The sequence below is a fragment of the Giraffa tippelskirchi genome, chromosome 7 (genome assembly GCF_054371585.1).
Source record: "Giraffa tippelskirchi isolate mGirTip1 chromosome 7, T2T-mGirTip1v1.2.pri, whole genome shotgun sequence".
NCBI lineage: Eukaryota > Metazoa > Chordata > Mammalia > Artiodactyla > Giraffidae > Giraffa > Giraffa tippelskirchi.
Window position 1 is genome coordinate 26,645,057 of NC_137281.1, and position 17,000 is coordinate 26,662,056.

Below are 17,000 nucleotides of genomic sequence, written 5' to 3' on the forward strand. Positions count from 1 at the left end.
ACCGAAAATTACAAGAATGCCAAAAATTACACAAATGGAGTAATGTATTAGGCAATTAAGTGTGGTTCTATTCTCAAGACTGACCCTCCATCACCACTACTGCATATAGTTACTTAGTGCAATCTTACTTTGGAGAGGGAGAAGGAACATTTTATAGAGTTCAAAAAAGTAATGTTGAAGATTCCCCTATGGAGGCAGCTGCCGCAAAATTCTACAGATTACACACAGTAGATCAGTCAACTTTGCTTAGCACCAGGCTGTTTCAATTTTCTCATAAATTTAACATAGCCTCCCTGCTCTACTTCCCCACTCCCTGCCCCGTCAGTTAGTTAATCAAGACTTTCTTTCCTCTCTCCAAAGCAACTGCTGCATGATACTGTATTAAGGTACTAGCTAGTATATTGGGGGAGGGGGGAAACCTGGCAATTCAACAGGAAGCTTTTAATGATGCAAGAGGACTTAAGAACAGAGTGAATTTAACATACATGCCCTGTTTAACTTCTTTTACTGCCTAAAAGGAACCTGGAATTTTAACTTTTCTAGTTGATCTAAACTCAGAGAAAGCAGGAAGACGCTCCATATGCGAATGTTTACTTACTGCTGAACTCAGGGCTACAGGAAGTCAGCTACTAAAGAGTAGTTACATTAGGCGTAGATATTTATAAACCAACTGCAACTAGTGACCCAGGATTCAATTACAAAACCAACCCTCATATTTCAGCATATGGGCAAATTACCAGTGGAGTCAAGAACAAATTCATTCTGCCCTACTGGCGCTTTAGATCGGGTTGCACAATCCCGCGACAGAACTGCCTTCGCCTAGCCCTGAAGCATCAGGTACTTAGTACAGTAGTAAATCATAGTCAGGAAGTTTCAAAGCGAGACAGAAACTCAAGAGTTGCCTCAGTCAATTTAGCCAACTCATAATCCCGAATTCAGGTATTTGTCATGTCACTTGAGATCAGAATGAAATTAAAGTCTTGATCCCTTTGCGATCTCTTAGCGCATGAAGTCAGACTACTATCAATGCAACGAGAATCCGACCCTAGCTCGAGAAAAAAACTACTTGCTGGGGAACTTGTGTCCTTTCCGCCCACCGTGGGGGACCGCACCGGTCGGATCGCGTGAGGAGCCAGGCGCTAGTTTGGGGGCGCAGTGGGGCCCGGCGGGGGCGGCGAGCGCGCGTCCCCCCGCCCGCTCAGGCGGCGTCGAGGCGCGAGCAGCTCAGCCAGCCTTGCAGAGGGAGCTCTCGGCAGCTCTGGGGTCCCTCTACTCGCAGCCGCAGCAGCGCCGCCTGCGCCACTCGGTGGAGACGGAGACCAGCGGCGGCGACGCGCGGACTGGGAGCGACCGCGGAGCTGCCGGGCGGCGGGGGACGCTCGTCAGGCCGCCGGGTAGGTTCCGGGGACCGGGGAGGCTGGAGGATGGGCAGCCGGAGAGGCGAAGGCAAGGACCTGACACCCATACCGCACGGAGACTCGGCTGCGCTCGCGGTGGCTGTGTCTGGACCCTTGAGCGAGGGGGTCGCGGAAAATGGGGCACAGAGATCGCCTCTCGGCTGAGGCCACCCGCCGCGGGAGGGGTGGAGGGCAGAGGGCGGGCCGCGGCCGGGCCAAGAGCCGGCCTCGAGGGCAGAGACAAAGGAAGGAAAATGGAGTCGCCAGCGCGCGGGCCTCTGTCGCTGCCACCGCCGGAGGCCTAGCGCGCCGTAGGAGGGAGGCCTAGCGGGCGGGTCGGAGGGGGGAGGGGGGCCCGACCCGGCCGCGGCGGAGACGGGCAATGGCGGCGGCCGCGCCGCAGCAGGGACGGTAGAGGGAGACAAACACCCCCCGGCGGCGGCGCTGGCGCCGGGCTGCAGCCAGCGCCGACCGGAGCGGCCCCATCGTGACACCTAGAGGCGGCCCGCGAAACCTCCTCCACCCGGGGCCCCCTTACCTCCGCGCCACACCCCCCGCAGCGCTCGCTCCGCCGCCGCTCCACCGCTCCGGCCACCCGGCGTCCCCAGCCAGCTCCGCGCACCCGCACCGGCTTCCGCCGCCGCCGCTGCCGCCAAAGAAGCAGCTCCGCGCACGGTTTAATCGCTCCACAGGCTCGGACACAAAATGGCGGCGGCGCGATGCAGTGCGCCTGCGTCGGCGCTGCCGGGGCCGCGGGTGCTGATAAGGGAAGGGACGGGTGGGGGGGCCGGCCGGGCGACGAGTGAAGGGCGGGGGAGGAAAGGTGAGGGGAGGGGTTGGCGCAGGGCAGGATGGGAGGCGGCCCCGGGCGCCAACTTTCAAAAGCGGGCGCGATGGCGTCACGGGACGCGCTGCGGGTCGCGTCACGCCGCACGCGCCCTCAGCTGGTCGCGCGTGGGCTCTTAGGGAGCCCGATGTCCGGGCTCCCGCTGGGTGGGGCTTCCTGGGCGGAGGCAGTCCCTTCTGGGCGGCCCAGGATCCCGGCCCAGTTGACCTGCTTAGCTGCAGTCTCCCGCCCTGAATCCGAAAGGGCGGACGTGGGGCGGGGGGAGGGTGTTTGGAGGAAGCGCGCGGGACTAGGCCGTGGGGCTGAGGCGGTTCTTGGGTGGAGCCCCGCCCTAGTCTCCGCCCTAGCCGAGCCGGACCCGCCCTCCGAGCGCTGCACGGCAGCCCGCCACCGGGTAAGGCCGGGCGGGTCCCTTCTCACTCCCAAGTCCTCAGAAACAATCCTTCGCCAGCGAGCCAAGACGAGCAGGGCTGTCCTGGGGATCTCTCTGCCCTACAAGAGGGTTTCCTAACACTGGGTGTGAAAGAATAGGGCGAGGGCCTTCTCCTGGTGTGCCCAGGCCACTTCAGCCGGGAGAGGCCAGCGGAAGGCCAGACTTGATGCTTTTACACGAACGATCGTACCAGTCTTTTGCCAAAAAGATGTTCTCTGTTTGGCGCAGTGTAATTGTGTATTTGAAAAATGTACGTTTCTTGTTTTTGCCTAAGAACAGTTAAGCTTTCTGTAGGCGGAGTCCTTAAGCCCCTCACTGTGCGGTCGCCCCTCCCCCTCCGGATGATGCACCTGCAGACTCTACCCAACCAGCAATAAAGTTCCCTGAAGACTGACTGGAAGATGTTCTGGTGGCTCAGGAGGAGAACATTTGATACTTACGAGAATATGGCTCAGGACTGTATCTTTAATTCCCTTACCTTAGATCAAGGGGGAACAAACGGACCCAGCGTCAAGGGAACAGCTGCTGCTCCATTGAGCTGATTGTTCCATTATGAAAATGTTAGCCCAATACTGACACCTATTTTGTGTTTTCTTTTTAAAGAAAATCTGAATATATATTTTTTTAAGTGTAAAATCTCCAGGTGTGGGCGACTGTATCAGATGTTTTAAAACTGCATAAGCTGATTAAGCCACACACAAGCGCTGTCAGTTTATATGACCTCTGACTTGAAGGAAAGAGTGAAGAGAAGTTCCACGGCCAAATCCTAGGCACCCCAGCATTTAAGATAGTGTAATGGAGAAGGAGACTTGAGAGGGAACAGCCAGGAAGACAGAAGGAAATCCACTGAGTGTTAAATTTGGAATCCAAGGGCAGAGAAGGATTCAGGTAGGAGAGGAATGGTCAACTGTGTTTAGTGCTGCTGAGAGGTCATCTTGGGCCAGAAACATGGCTATATTGAATTGGCTACCTTGGAAGTCACTGGTGATTATCACTGGTGAGTTTGGCTTGATTTATGTTGGTTAATCAGAGATGTGGACCTGACTAGAATGGGTTGACCTGAGGAGGAAATGGCAACCCACTCCAGTATTCTTGCCTGGAGAGTCCTATGGACAGAAGACCGTGACTGGCTACAGTCCATAGGGTCGCAAAGAGTCCTACACGACTGAAGCGACTGAGCAGGCAGCAGAAGGGGTTGAAGCATGATCGGGAAAGGAAGGAAATAGAGACAGCAAACATAAGCAACATGAAAGAAGTTTAGCCACAAAGGGAGCAAAGAAATTCAGGGATAAATGTGGAAGGATATGGAGTCAAGGGAGGATGACAAGATGAAAGGATTATAGCATGTTTACTTGTCATTGGGAGTGATAAAGGAGAGCAAAGTCTTGCTTGACTTAGCAGGGCTTGCAGGATCTTACAGGATCGAACCCAGACCCCCAGGAGTGAAAGTGCTGAGTCTTAACCACTGGACCGCCAGGAAATTCCCTTGTTTGACTTAAATCAGGGTGAAATTCATGAAAGAATATAAGGAAACTGGGAGGTTTGACTGTGGATAGGAACAAGATGCTTCCACTGTGGAGATTAGAGTAACAAGGGTGAAGATGGATGCAAATGCAGGGGAGAGGTAAAAAAAGGCTTGCAGTTTTCCTAGTGGGACTGCTTTGGTGGTATTGGTACCCATTTGAAGTTTGTGGTCATGAGTTCATTATTATTATTTTGGTCACATAGCATGCAGCATCTCAGTTCCCTAAGAGGGATCAAACCCACACCCTCTGCAGTGGAAGTGGGGACTCTTAACCACTGGACTTGCCAGGGAAGTCCTGACCATGAGTTTAAAGTTAAACCAGTTAGCCCAGTGTGTGGTTTTCCTCCAGCAACATTTAACTGCTTGGATACAGACGTGAAGAAAAGGGATAATTTGATTTCTCAGGACCAGAACCCAAGTCTTCTGATACCTAGTCTTAGGTACGGAGAAGGCAGTGGCACCCCACTCCAGTACTCTTGCCTGGAAAATCCCACGGACGGAGGAGTCTGGTAGGCTGCAGTCCATGGGGTCACGAAGAGTCGGACACGACTGAGTGATTTCACTTTCACTTTTCACTTTTATGCATTGGAGAAGGAAATGGCAACCCACTCCAGTGTTCTTGCCTGGAGAATCCCAGGGACGGCAGAGCGTGATAGGCTGCCATCTATGGGGTTGCAGAGCCGGACACGACTGAAGCGACTTAGCAGCAGCAGCAGTCTTAGGTACTTGCCTTATGTGATTAACTATTCTAGAAATGTGTGAAATATTTGGAAATTTTACATGTGACCCCTTTTTCTAGAAACCAAATTATTCCAGTTATCTCAGGTATACTTGAGGACTCAGGCATAAAGAAAAGGCAAACTTTTTTTGAGAAAAATTACCAGACATCTCTGGCATATTTGCATTTTGTATTTTTTTCAGCCTGCCACTCCAAAAAGCTCCTGGTATACTTAGGAACTGCATACTGGAAACAAAGCTGATTTACATGTCAATTCTTAGCTTCTTTTTTTCTAGTACTTGTAATAATCTAATTCACTTTCTCTAAGACCTTGCCTCATACCATCTTATCTTTAAGCTTCAAGAATGTCATCTAAAGCTTCAATGTAGATAAACGTAAAGCAATATATTTAAATGACAAAAAACCTCAGCTGCACTTACAATTATCTTTACAGCTGCTATGGTCTAAATCTTTGTGTCCTCTCCAAAACACATATGTGGAAATCCTAATGTTAGATACGATGGTATTAGTAAGTGGGACCTTTGGGAGATTCTTACATCCCTCAGAAATGGGACTAGTGCCTTATAAAAGAGGCTTCATAGAGATCCCAGCCCCTGCCACCACGTGAGGACACAGCTAGAAGGCACCAGCTGTGAACCAAAAAAAGGGCCTTCACCAGAATGTGACCATGTTGGTACTTTGACCTCAGATTTTCCAGCCTCCAGAACTGTGAACAGTAAACATCTGCTGTTTATAAGCACCCAGTTGGTGGTATTTTGTTATAGCAGCCTGAACAGACTAAGACAACTACTATATTTACACTGTATCAACTATCATTACAACTATACGACCTCTGAGGCATCAGTTAGAAACCAGAATGAGGTCCAAGTGGCCTTGGAGCCTGCTCTCTGGAGACGAAGATCCCATGTGCTGCTCTGACATGGCTGAGAATCACTAAGAAGGAACAAAAGGAAATGTTTTCTTCTTGCAGGAAATGGTGATGTGTCCTACTTTGTGCATGAAGTTGGCTCTAAAGATCAAGGGACGGAAAGCCAGTCCAAAAGGATAGTCTGTTTCAGGCCCAACAGAAACAGGCTGAGAAGAGTAATATGGTGAGAGCCTGTGGAACAGTTGGGATGATAAAAATAAGGACAAGTTTGTTGCCTGTAGTACTATCCCAGACTGCGTCACCCAGAGAGAACTGTGGTGATTTAAAACCACCCAGTGATTTAAGTAAGTGTTCTTCCCATGGACTGTCTCAGGTTTGTAGTTCACAGGAGTTCAAGGCATTATCAGCAGAAGGCTGTCAGCTTACCACGTGGCGATAGTGAAGTCACCAGGTTCTAAGACCTGGCCCTCAGCCTCCAGAGTGGATTCCTTCCTTAGAGACTCATCAGGTTCACAGGAGCTTGATGGATAAGCCAAGTGACATTTTACTGAGAGGTGGACTGGTGCTCACATGCCGGCAAAAGGTATGTTCTCTCCCTGTAGGAGAGCCTCCTGGGAAGCCATATTACTAGAAAGCTTCGGTAAGCAGTTAATTAGGTTGAGATGTAATTTATATAATGTAAATGTTTAATATCATCCTCTCCAGATGCTGGAGTCATATTGTCAGGCATTTGAATCTTGTCTTGGTTTCTTATTAGCTGTGTGATCTTGGAGAAGGAAATGGCAACCCACTCCAGTATTCTTGCCTGGAGAATCCCAGGGACAGAGGAGCCAGGTGGGCTGCCGTCTATGGGGTCGCACAGAGTCGGACATGACTGAAGTGACTTAGCAGCAGCAGCAGTGTGATCTTGGGTGAATTAGTAACAACTCAACTGCAGGTTTCTTCTCTATAACACTTCTTCACAAAGTGGTAAAGATTGAATGAGAAAAATCCAAGTAAAAGTTTAGGCATAGTTCAAGGCACTGATAATCATACAATAAATGTAAACTATAATTTTTTTATTTTTATGCTTCTTGTTAATCTACCCTCACTCCCAAATCTGCCTTCTGATGGCCATGGTCTTTAATTAATTTATAGGATTAATTAATTGAATTATTGACTAGGCTTTCCTTGGCCTGGAAGCCATTCTTTATGAGAAAAGTGTATTTTATGCTATTATTCTCAGAAGAACAATTCTGTTTCCAAATCTTCCTTAGCTCCCACTGTTGCCCCTAGGTAAAGCTTGCAATAATCATGATTATTTATATGTTTTTTGGGAACTCATTAAGCAAGAGACTCAATGAATTGAGAGATGTGCTGATTTTCTGAGTAACAATGGGCAAGACTCTTCCTGACCACTTTGTGGGGTAAGACCTAAAGCTACACCTGAGCACTCCTATTGCTCTGTCTACTGAGGACATGTGTGAGGTATAATCCAGTTCAGCAAAGATTTACTGAGTACTGCTGTCTTCAGCTCCCTTTCTAGGCACTGGGGATACAAAGATGACCCAAGATGTGTTTCCCGCTCTTAAAGTTTAGAAAACAAAACCAAAACACACTAATGCATAACTGTGATAATGGGAAGAAATGGACTCATAAAGGAGCCAATCATTCCCTAGGAGTATCTCATTTCAGCTGGGTATTAATATGATCAGAAGGGCTTCCCTGGTGGCTCAGTGGTAAAGAATCCGCCTTTCCAATGCAGGAGATGTGGGTTTGATCCCTGGGTTGGGAAGATCCCCTGGAGGAGGAAATGGTAACCTACTCTAGTATTCTTGCCTGGAGAATCCCATGGACAGAGGAGTCTGGCAGGCTACAGTCCATGGGGTCGCAAAGAGTCAGACATGACTGAGCACGCAGGCACGCAAAAGCTCAGAAGGCTCTAAGAAGGCAAGGCATGTAAGGTGAAGAGCCATAATCAAGGGCATAAAAGGGTACAAGAGTGTTGGGGGGACAGAAAGTCATCCCATTCTTTTGGATGAGGGTGAAGTGATACTAAACATTGTAAGATATTTGGAAAGCTTTCAATCTCAACTGCCAAGGCCAACCACTTTCTCCTAAATTTTAAAGAGCTGCCCTTCTATATCATCTCCTACCCAGACCACAGGAATTTGTTTCCTTATTAATATCTGCTTTCTTCAGACCCCTATGAAAATTCTATTTTACCTCCCAGCTCAAACTACTGCTCTCTACAGTCTAAAGGATTTTGCCTGGGCCTACATCTCACATTTGAGCAGTAGGTTACTTTTGTTCTCTGTACTCTTACCTGCATTTTTCAGATATGCATTGATCACCCTTAAATAATCCACCTAATCTGTTCACTTTTTTAAAAAATCTGTCCACTTTTCATTTTAAAAAAACCTTCATGCCTGCCCTGTCAATTGATGTCCACATTTCTTTTTGAAGAGCCAGCCACAGTTTTGTCCTTAACTCTAGAAGTGAAGTGACTTGCTCAGAGTCATCCAGTAACTTGTTGACAAAACCAGAATGAGTACTCAGATCTTCCAGCCCCACCCTCTCTCTTCCTGTTCTTTCACTGGCCCCTCTGAGCTCCTCACTCTGTTAGGTAACATTTACATTTTAATAGGGATCCTCTGTACTTGATACTTTAGCTCAGGGACTGCTTGGGAGGGGGAAAAGGAAGGGAGGTCTATCAGGTGAGCTCTGGACGTCTCTGCTCCCTCATTTTCTCCCCCTCCGAATTTTATGTGATTTGTTTAGAGGTGAAAGAGGTTTCTTCCCCTCCACACAAGTTGGACAGTGCCTTAACCCAAAGGGAGGGCTTTAATGGTGGAAATTTCAGGCTCTTAGTAAATAGAAGAGGCATTTGGAATCACGGTTTACTAATCTGTAAGTAAACCTTGAATAGGGCTTCCCAGGTGGCTCAGGAGCCCTATTAATTAATTAAAGACCATGGTCATAGGCTCAGGAGCCTGGCAGTCCATGGGGTCACAGAGTCAGAAACGACGAAGCAACTGAGCATGCACGCATGCAAGTCTTGAATCAATTGCTCTATGCCCAGGTCTATGCTCAAGGTTAGGGTGCTGCTGGAGAGAGATGATGCTCCTAGCCCTCAAGTGCCTCATGTTTTGTCTTGTATTTATCTGGAGACACTAAACCCTCATGAGTATTAGTAGGTAGAAGTCAAGGATGGAGAAGCAAGTAAAAGAAGGGTATGGGTAGCAGGTGTGGGAGGAACAGATTGGTCACTGGATATCACTGTGGTCATACGAGACTTCACAGTGAAGCAAGGATGACTCTCAAACTTCTCCCTCTAACCTACATACTTCCATACTTCTCTTCTTGCCCAGATCTACATGTCTAGCTTCTTTCTGGACACTTCTGGATGGCTCCCAGGCTACCCTTAGGAGCCTTGTCACTCTCCTCCTCATTTGCTTCGCTAGGGCTCCCCCTTTATAGTGAAAGATACCCCCATCCATCCACCACACTGGCCAGAAACCTAAGCTTCATTCTCTCATCTCCCACATCCCATCAGTCTCCAAATCCCATCCATTCTACCTTCTGAACATTTCACTCTAACCTCCTCTCTGTCCCTACCTGGCTTAGCATCAGGTTCCTCACTGCTCCCTGCCTCCTCCCTCAACACAAGGCGACCTTTCCAAACCACAGATGGGATCACAAAATTCCTGTTTCAAGCCCATGCATGAGTCCCCAGTGTCCTAGGAGTAAATCCCAACTCCTCAGCCACTCCACAAGCCCCTTTCTAACTGCCCCCTATGGCCTCTGTGGATTCAACTTGCTTCCTCCACTCATCTGACCTCAGTTGTCCCTCCCTGTATTGTCCCCTGCTCAGGCTTCCATTCCACTCCTTATTTGAGAACCCAGTGGTAAAAGTGCATTCTAAGGAGCTACGTTTCAAAGGGGACTCTGAGGGGTGTTTTTATCCAGACTTTTTCTGCATTAAACTTATACTGTTCTTTCATATTCACAGTTTTCAGATTGTGTTAAGTTTTAGAGATATTCATTAAAAGCTATTACTACTATGTATTTGGCCTTAGTTGCTGGGGACAGTAAAGGCAGATGCAGCCTGATTAAACAGAGAATTGCCTGGAGCACATGTTTAAAATAAAGATTCCTTCATCTCCGAATTTGAATCTCCAGGGAAGTTCTCAGGTGAATCTCAGAACTGAGTAAGTTGGAAAGACCTAACCTGATTTCATTTATGAGAGATATCCAGGGACCTCCCAGTGGCTAACAGTTCCACTTCCACTGCTGGGGACGCGGGTTCAATCCCTAATTAGGGAACCAAGATCCCACATGCCAGGTGATTCAGCCAAAAAAAAAAAAGAAGAAAGAAATATCCAGAATAGGCAAATCTATAGAATCTGTGGTTTCAGTAGATTAGTGGTTGCCTTGAGGGCTGGGGGGCAGGAAAGGGAAAGGGATGCAGAGGTCCTGGGGATGATACTTAAGGAGTGCCGAGTTTCTTTTGAGGTTGATGAAATCTCTAAAATTGATTTGGTGATGATTGTACAACCCTAAATACACTAAAAGCCACTATGGAATTGTACATTTTAAACGGATGAATTGTATGGTATGCAGACTAAATCTCAATAAAGCTGTTTAAAAACAAAACAAAAAACTTGCACCGAGCTCTATAAGGAAGGCAGCAATCATCTTTCCCAGACTTGGGTGGTATGCGTTACCTCGCTGACTAGTCAGCAAATAGTTACAGATGTATATATTGGAGATGTAAACGAGTGATTGCAATGGGGTGTGATTCCCCTTAAACTGTACTAGGGGAAACGCATGCTTCTATGACAGGGAGCACAGTGGAAGGGAAGCTTCCTGAGGAAATTTGTGATGTTGAGGTTGAAGCCTATCAGGTAACCAGGCATTAGCAAGGCAAGATGAGAAGTGTACCACAGAGGGGCAAGTAAGCCCCAAGGATGGTTCAGTGAGGTCCAGTGCAGACTGAGAAGTTAGGTGGCAGAAGTGGGGCTGGAGAGAGGAACCCACTTAAAAGCCTTTGTGAGCTAGGCTGAGGGGGCTGGAGTTTTCCCTAAGAGAAACAGACTGTAGTGATGGGTCTGTTTTTAGAAATCACTTTGCACCTTGGAGACTGGATGGAAGAAGGGCAAGACCAGAGGCGGGAGCCTGTGAGGGGGGACAGTTTTAGTGTTTAGGAGAGAGGTCAACGTGTCTGGAAACTGAGTGGTGCCAATGGGAATGAAGAGACACAGACAGACTTAGCAATATTTAGGGCATTTAATTGCGAAGATTGATGGTTGGCATGAGGGGACAGGGCAAGAATCGAGGGTGAGGCCCAGTTGTGTGGCTTGAGTACCTGGGTAGTTGGTAACTCCGAGAGTCCAGGAGGAGAAGCAGAGATGTTTGATTTTGAGCATGCTCTTCAAAAGGTGTCCAGTCAGCAGTTGGATATGAGGGTCGGGAGATGAGAAGAGAGCCATGTGAATCACAGCCATGAGGCATACAGCATCAGCATATAGATGGAAGCCAGAGAAATGGATAAGGTAGTTCAGGGAGTGTGTTTCAAAAGAGAGGAGCAAGGGGCCTAGAATGGAATGCTGTGGAGTGATGTTTGTAAGAGCATGCTTGAGGAGGAGGAGAAAGTTGTAGGGAGATTCAGAGGAAACAGCTAGAAACGTCAGTGATAGCATGGCAATTCAGTTGCTTATTGAGCTTCTCCAAGTTAATACTCTTGGCAGATCCAATATGCTCTGGGTGTCTTCAGAGAGAAATGAGACTTGACCACTGATATCAAACTCAAACTGTAACCATCACCCCTTTGCAGCCTTCTGAAACAAGAGGCCCCTTCCTGCAGGTCAATGACAGTCTTATTTTCCAAATGATCGATGTTTTTCCTTAGCAATTCATACAGGTTTGGGAGTCCTTCCCAAGCTCACCCTCTGTATTACATCAGCCCAGGAGAGCCAAGTCCAGCAGTCAGGCCAAGAGCCTTCTGTCCATGGCCGAGAAATGGCCTAAATAGGGTCCTCCAGGGATGCCAGGGGTGGGGGGAGCATGTCATATGCCCAGGGTTCAGCAAATTGTACCCACACACCAGGCAGAAGCACACAAGGAAGGCACCCCCGCTCTGTGGGCGAGACAAAGCAGCAGTTCTCTTCCCACATGCCAACCCATCTGCCTCTTTGCCTTTACCAACATGTTTCTTTCTTCTTTTTTTGGTTCTCGCAGCTTTGAATACATGAGGAAGGAGCATAGGAGATTGGAGGAAAGGTAAGGTTGGAAGAGGGTAAAAGGAAAGGAAGTGGGGTGGGGGGATTCAGTGCCTACCAACCCAATAAACTATATCCTGGACTACCTCAGCCTGGTCCCTTTTTTCACAGCATGGGCTTATAAGTTTCTCCTGGGGAGAGCCCCAGCAATAGTGGCCAGGGCGTGGCTGCGGCCTTGATGGACTTGATCGATGGGGCGTTTCTCAGGGTGTCACAGACCTTAGAGGCCCACTTCCTTCTGTCCCTTCACAGAGGCTGGCACAGGCTCCACAGGACAGCTGGGCACAGGCTTTCCCTGCTCTGGTGCATCTGACTCCTGGTGGTGTCATCAGCCTCCCGTCACCAGAGGCAGCAGGCTCAAAACTGTCCAGAGTCGCCAGAGTGAGAGCCTCTCCAAACCTGTGTAACAGCAGGGGAGGAGGTATGCTGGGAGCAGCTTTGCCCTGTGGAAAGACCTATGGGAGCACCTGTGAGGGTTTGCGTGTGCTGGAGGAGGGCAGGGTGTGCAGAAGGGAAGACAAGGGCTTCCCCTGCCCCCCCATCCCCGCCACCTCATAGACGTGGGCCTGAGCGCAGGAGGCCATACAGCCTGACTTTAAGTAACTGATGGAGAGGGGTTAAGTGGCTGTTCTGGGGTTGATCCACTGCTCTGAACTGGGTAGGCTCGATGGGGCAAAGGCCCGAGGCTCTTTCTGTCTCGGCCTTGACAGTGCTTCCGCTGTACCTCACATTGCCCTAATTCTAGCTCCTACTCATCCTGACCCTCCAGTCCACCCTTGCCTAGAGCTGAATACGAGGCTTAGGATTCAGGGCTCTCCTTGTAGAGGACAAAGTTAGGTACCCTATCCCTTCCCAGAATTGGAAAGCAGAGATGTAGGGCCACTCAAATTTCCAGTGACCTGTTGACCCCTGGCAGGGGTGTTTTTCCATCCTCCACTTCTTGCCCAGGCCCTGTCCTCTCCTGTGGGTTGAGCCATGAGCTACTGCTGGTCCAGTCACCCCACTGCACTTTCCCAGGACCTGCTAGGCCTGTGTTCACTTCCTCTTTCCCCACCACACAGGCCACGCTTTGGATGTCAATGGACAGTCCTATCCTCCCACTGGGGCTCTTGTGGGGCCTCAGGTCTGCGGGGCTCGAAGGGTGGTTCTGGGCCTGCAACTCTGCTACAGGGGCCCTTGCAGCAGGCCCAGGCTGTGGCCAGCTTTGGGTGCTGGCTTGGTCTCTATCAATTGTTTGCTTTCCCCTACCACTGCAGCCGATCATCTCCCCAAAACTGAGCTGACCATCTCTCCTGTACCGCCCTTCACAGTTACAGAGGGAACACACAGCCCGTGTGCTGAGGGCAGTCGGCCGGCCCCCACCCCCGCGCCCACCCCCACCCAACTGGAATGAGCCACCTGCATCCACACACAGGTGTTTCCTGTGCTCCTTCCTGTTACCGTTTTTCTTCTGCTCAGCTTGGCTTCCCCAGCAGGTGGTTAAAAGCCCAGCCAAACCTCTTCATACACAGCTCTAAAACACCGGGGCAGAGCTCTCTGGGGATCTGGGTCACCCCTGAGGGGGGGACTGTTGGCACCTCACTGGCTCTTCCTGAGTGCAGGCACACAGACTGTCCCCAGGGTGTCATGCTGCTTTGCTACGGGGACGCCAGAGTGGGCTCGGGGACCAGGGAAGGCCCTCCCCTGCACTGTCGCCACTGAAAGCTCTGGCGGGGCAGGGGAAGGTGCAAGACCTGTTTGTCCAGCCTTGAGTGTGGGCCTCCCTCCGGCCCTCCTAAGAACAGACCTGCCACCCTGCACTCCCACCCTACCCTCAGGTTCCTCCCACTGAACTCGTTAACTTTCTGGGGTTAATAAACTCACGTGAGCCCTCTCCCTGGAGCAGCACGAGTCTAGCAGCTGTGGCAAGGTCACAAGGTTTAGTCAGGTTTGTTATTACAGAGGGGAGGCGGCTCAGGGACAGGAGGGACTTACTGTTAAGAGAGTCACAGGGCAGCCACCCACGTCACCTGCCTCCCTGGCCCCAGCTCTTCCCTCTGCAAGAGCCTCCTCTCAACCCACCCAGCGTTCAAGAACCTCCTTGGGCACAGCCCCTTCTGTAGGAAGCTGCCTTTGCTGAAGTAAAGACCCAGAAAAGCCTGGCATTCCCTGATGGGGTTCTGCCGCCCCCTGGTGGCCAGAAGCTCCAGCCACCACCACACCTTCTCTTCCTGCCTGCTTCCTCTTTGCCTCCCAGCCAAGCCAGCTGCTGCTAGGGAGCCATTCCCAGGACTGGCACCCTTTGGGCCTCCTCTAGGCCAGCTCCAGAGTTTAGCTCCAGTCTAGTCCTATAGCTTCCAGGCCCAGGGTACACCCACCTGCAGGCTGGGCCTTCTCAGCAACACTCCACCACCCTCTTCCTCTGCCCTCTTTTCCAAGCCCAGTTCCAGCCTCTGGGCTTCTTCCATCTGGATTTCCAGGGCAAAAGCACATGGTACTGTCACAGATGGAGTGTGGACACACTAGTGTCAGGACCACAGCCAGAAGATGCTGGAGCAGGAGGTTAGGAGTGCACCAGTCCAAGCTATGTAGGAAAGGCATTTCTGCTTTTTTTATTTTCTGTAAAACTCTGTAAATAAAATACAAAACCAAGGGCAGGGCAGAGGCAGGTCGGCCAGGCCCAGGACACCGATCTATGGCAAGTGTGCTGAGCCGAGGCTGGGAGGCACTTGACTGCGGCACTGACTCCCCCCAACCCCAAGGACAACAGAAGAATATATTAGATTTTCATTGATAGGAATCTGTGAGGGAGGGATGTCTGGAGCCAGCCCTCATCCTCCCTGCCAGTGCCTGGTAAGCCCTGAAGGTGCGGGGAAGGGGCACTGGGGGCCGCTGGGTGGGGAGTTTAGAATGCCGTGCTGGCCATGCTGCCGGGCCCAAAGATGTGGGGCAGGGCATCCAGTGACTCCTCCAGCCTTCGGTGGGCAGACTGTCCCTCTTCTCCTGGAATGGATAAGGATGGGGTCAGGAGTGGTCCTAGCTCCACCCTTCCCTCCTGCCCCTGACCCCATCTCACCCCTACTCCCAGCAGCCAAATGTCCTAGAACTCAACTAGACCCGTGCCTCCTGATCCCCAGCCTCACCACACTGCTGCAGGCTCTGCCGAGCTGCTTCCCTCACGGCTTCTGTGTCCGTCTGGCAGAGGTACACCAGGGGCTCAATGCCTTCTGGAGCCTACCAGGGGAGAGAGCACTGAGGTGGGCCCAGGGGAGCAGGCTCAGGACCCAGGGCTCAGGGAGCTGGGAGGGGAGAGAGAGGGTAGGAAGGTCGGCAGGGGTCACCTTGATGCAGCCTAGAGCCAGGCAGCCGGCCACTCTGGTCTGCACATCCTCATCCTCCAGCTGGTCCAGGAAGCACAGCAGGGCCTGGGTAAGGGTGGGAGGGCAAACTCAGCCTGGGACTTAGCCTGGGACCCCAGCCTCCACCCTCCAGGGAGGCCTGCCCAACTCTCACCCTTTCCCGGAAGGCGGGGCCCAGCGACAGGCTCCGGAGCTGAGTGCTGACAGCAGCCATGACCTTGTTGTTCCCATGGACAAGCAGGGAGCTGAGGGCCCGGAGCCCGTCTCTTTGAAGCCGCCCCTCAGGTGCCAACCTCAGGGCCTTCAGCACAACAGCCTGGTCATCCGAATTCAGATTCCGCACCAGTAACACTGAAAGAAGGAAGTTGGGCAGTGGGGGAGGGGGGTGTCAGCTAGAGCAAGGTGGCAGGGCAAAGAGCCTCCGGGGGTAGGGTCTTTTGTACCCTCATGTCCTGAATCTACACCTTCAGACCCACCCACAGGGCCAGGCCACTTTGTGACCAGGGCCACTGCCTCACCCTCCTCAGCTGTCTCGGTTACATAGGCCTCCATGGAGGAGCAGTCCAAGGCTTCAATGTAACTCCAGAACTGGAAGACGGTGAGCTGCTCTCCAGGGCCTGCCTGGCTCCGGGGCAGCTTCTGGCCCAGGGCATCCTCCAGAAACTTGACGCACACTGTGGAAGGCAGGGTTGCAGGTCTCAGGGTGTGGAGGGACCTGGGTCATTAGAGGGAAGGGTGCCCCATCCCTGGTGCACGTCCAGGAAGTCCCTGTCCAATCTGGGCCCTTTTGTGCTGAGGCATATGCCTTTGCTATTTCTTCCCAGTGCTCAACTCAGCATGTCTGTGTGGGCTGACCTGGCTTTCCCTAAGGTCCCATCACTGGGAATCAGAAAGGAGGGTAGAGGGGGCAAGCCAGCAGCCCACTCACCCGCCTCAGCTAAGCCTGGCTGGCGCAGGGAGAGACGGGCGCTGTACTGATTGCAGAAGGTGAGGAGCACCCGCTCCACAGGGCAGATAAAAGGGCTGAGTCCCTCTGTGCATTGGTCCCAGAAGGTCAGGAAGCCGGGCCGAGAGGCCGAGAACTGCACCACTGTGAGAAGATGCAGCAAACTGTCAGCAACAGAGCAGGCAGGTGGTGAGACAGGCGTGCAGGTGGGGCAGGGCAAGGTGGGAGCTCCGGGACATACTCGAGCCAGGGCCCACACAGCCTTTACCTTCCTGGGCAGAGGTGGCAGGCATTTCCCATCGCCTGCTGAGCTCGCATACTGCTTCGAGCACTCGGGCCTCCCGCAGTAGCCGCTCCAGGGCCCATGCCTCCTGGCAGCGCAGGGGCCCAAATGTGCCCAGTTTCTGGAGAACAGGGGTGGCCAAGTAGCTCAGACCTCAAGGTAGAGCTTAGAGAGGATGGAGACCGGGGACTGCAAGTCCCAGCATGCATCGGGAGAGGCTTGGGGGAGCCAGAGTGTGGGAGGTGTTCCATTCAGCAAGAGCCAGGCCCTGGGACATTGGGGAGTGGAACTCAGAGGAGGGATGAAGGGCCAGGAATGAGGTGCAGGGCTCCCTGGGGGAAGCGACTACCAGGAGAGGGTGGGG

General features: G+C 51.5%; 2 protein-coding genes and 1 long non-coding RNA gene across 79 annotated transcripts in view; all 3 read right to left on the minus strand.

Moving 5' to 3' along the window:
- The window catches only part of CTCF (CCCTC-binding factor), a 42,028-nt gene extending 39,894 nt beyond the window's left edge, over positions 1-2,134 (minus strand). For 12 of the 27 annotated variants that reach the window (XM_081513028.1, XM_081513015.1, XM_081513025.1 and 9 more), the window contains exon 1: positions 1,936-2,134. The gene's annotated coding sequence lies outside the window, so the exon portion shown is untranslated. Of the gene's footprint in view, positions 1-1,070; positions 1,799-1,935 lie in introns of those variants that run through there. The other 15 variants (XM_081513030.1, XM_081513017.1, XM_081513010.1 and 12 more) reach the window with 2 other exon arrangements.
- An 8,927-nt stretch (positions 2,135-11,061) lies between these two features.
- Positions 11,062-14,116, minus strand: LOC145514665 (uncharacterized). 2 transcript variants are annotated; one of them, XR_014060286.1, is made up of 2 exons: positions 14,044-14,116; positions 11,062-12,468 (listed from the first exon to the last, which is right to left on the minus strand). It is a non-coding gene; the product is annotated as an uncharacterized LOC145514665 (long non-coding RNA). The 2 variants fall into 2 exon arrangements; XR_014060287.1 differs by having other exon boundaries at positions 13,933-14,116.
- Positions 14,117-14,635: 519 nt separating this feature from the next.
- The window catches only part of RIPOR1 (RHO family interacting cell polarization regulator 1), a 46,502-nt gene continuing 44,137 nt past the window's right edge, over positions 14,636-17,000 (minus strand). For 47 of the 50 annotated variants that reach the window (XM_081512939.1, XM_081512926.1, XM_081512956.1 and 44 more), the window contains 7 exons: positions 16,622-16,757; positions 16,336-16,497; positions 15,926-16,081; positions 15,562-15,758; positions 15,390-15,473; positions 15,192-15,282; positions 14,636-15,051 (listed from right to left, as the gene is read on the minus strand). In XM_081512939.1, the coding sequence (XP_081369065.1) occupies positions 14,954-15,051; positions 15,192-15,282; positions 15,390-15,473; positions 15,562-15,758; positions 15,926-16,081; positions 16,336-16,497; positions 16,622-16,757 (924 nt within the window). In that variant the 3' untranslated portion in view covers positions 14,636-14,953. Of the gene's footprint in view, positions 15,052-15,191; positions 15,283-15,389; positions 15,474-15,561; positions 15,759-15,925; positions 16,082-16,335; positions 16,498-16,621; positions 16,905-17,000 lie in introns of all 50 variants that reach the window. The other 3 variants (XR_014060281.1, XR_014060280.1, XR_014060279.1) reach the window with 1 other exon arrangement.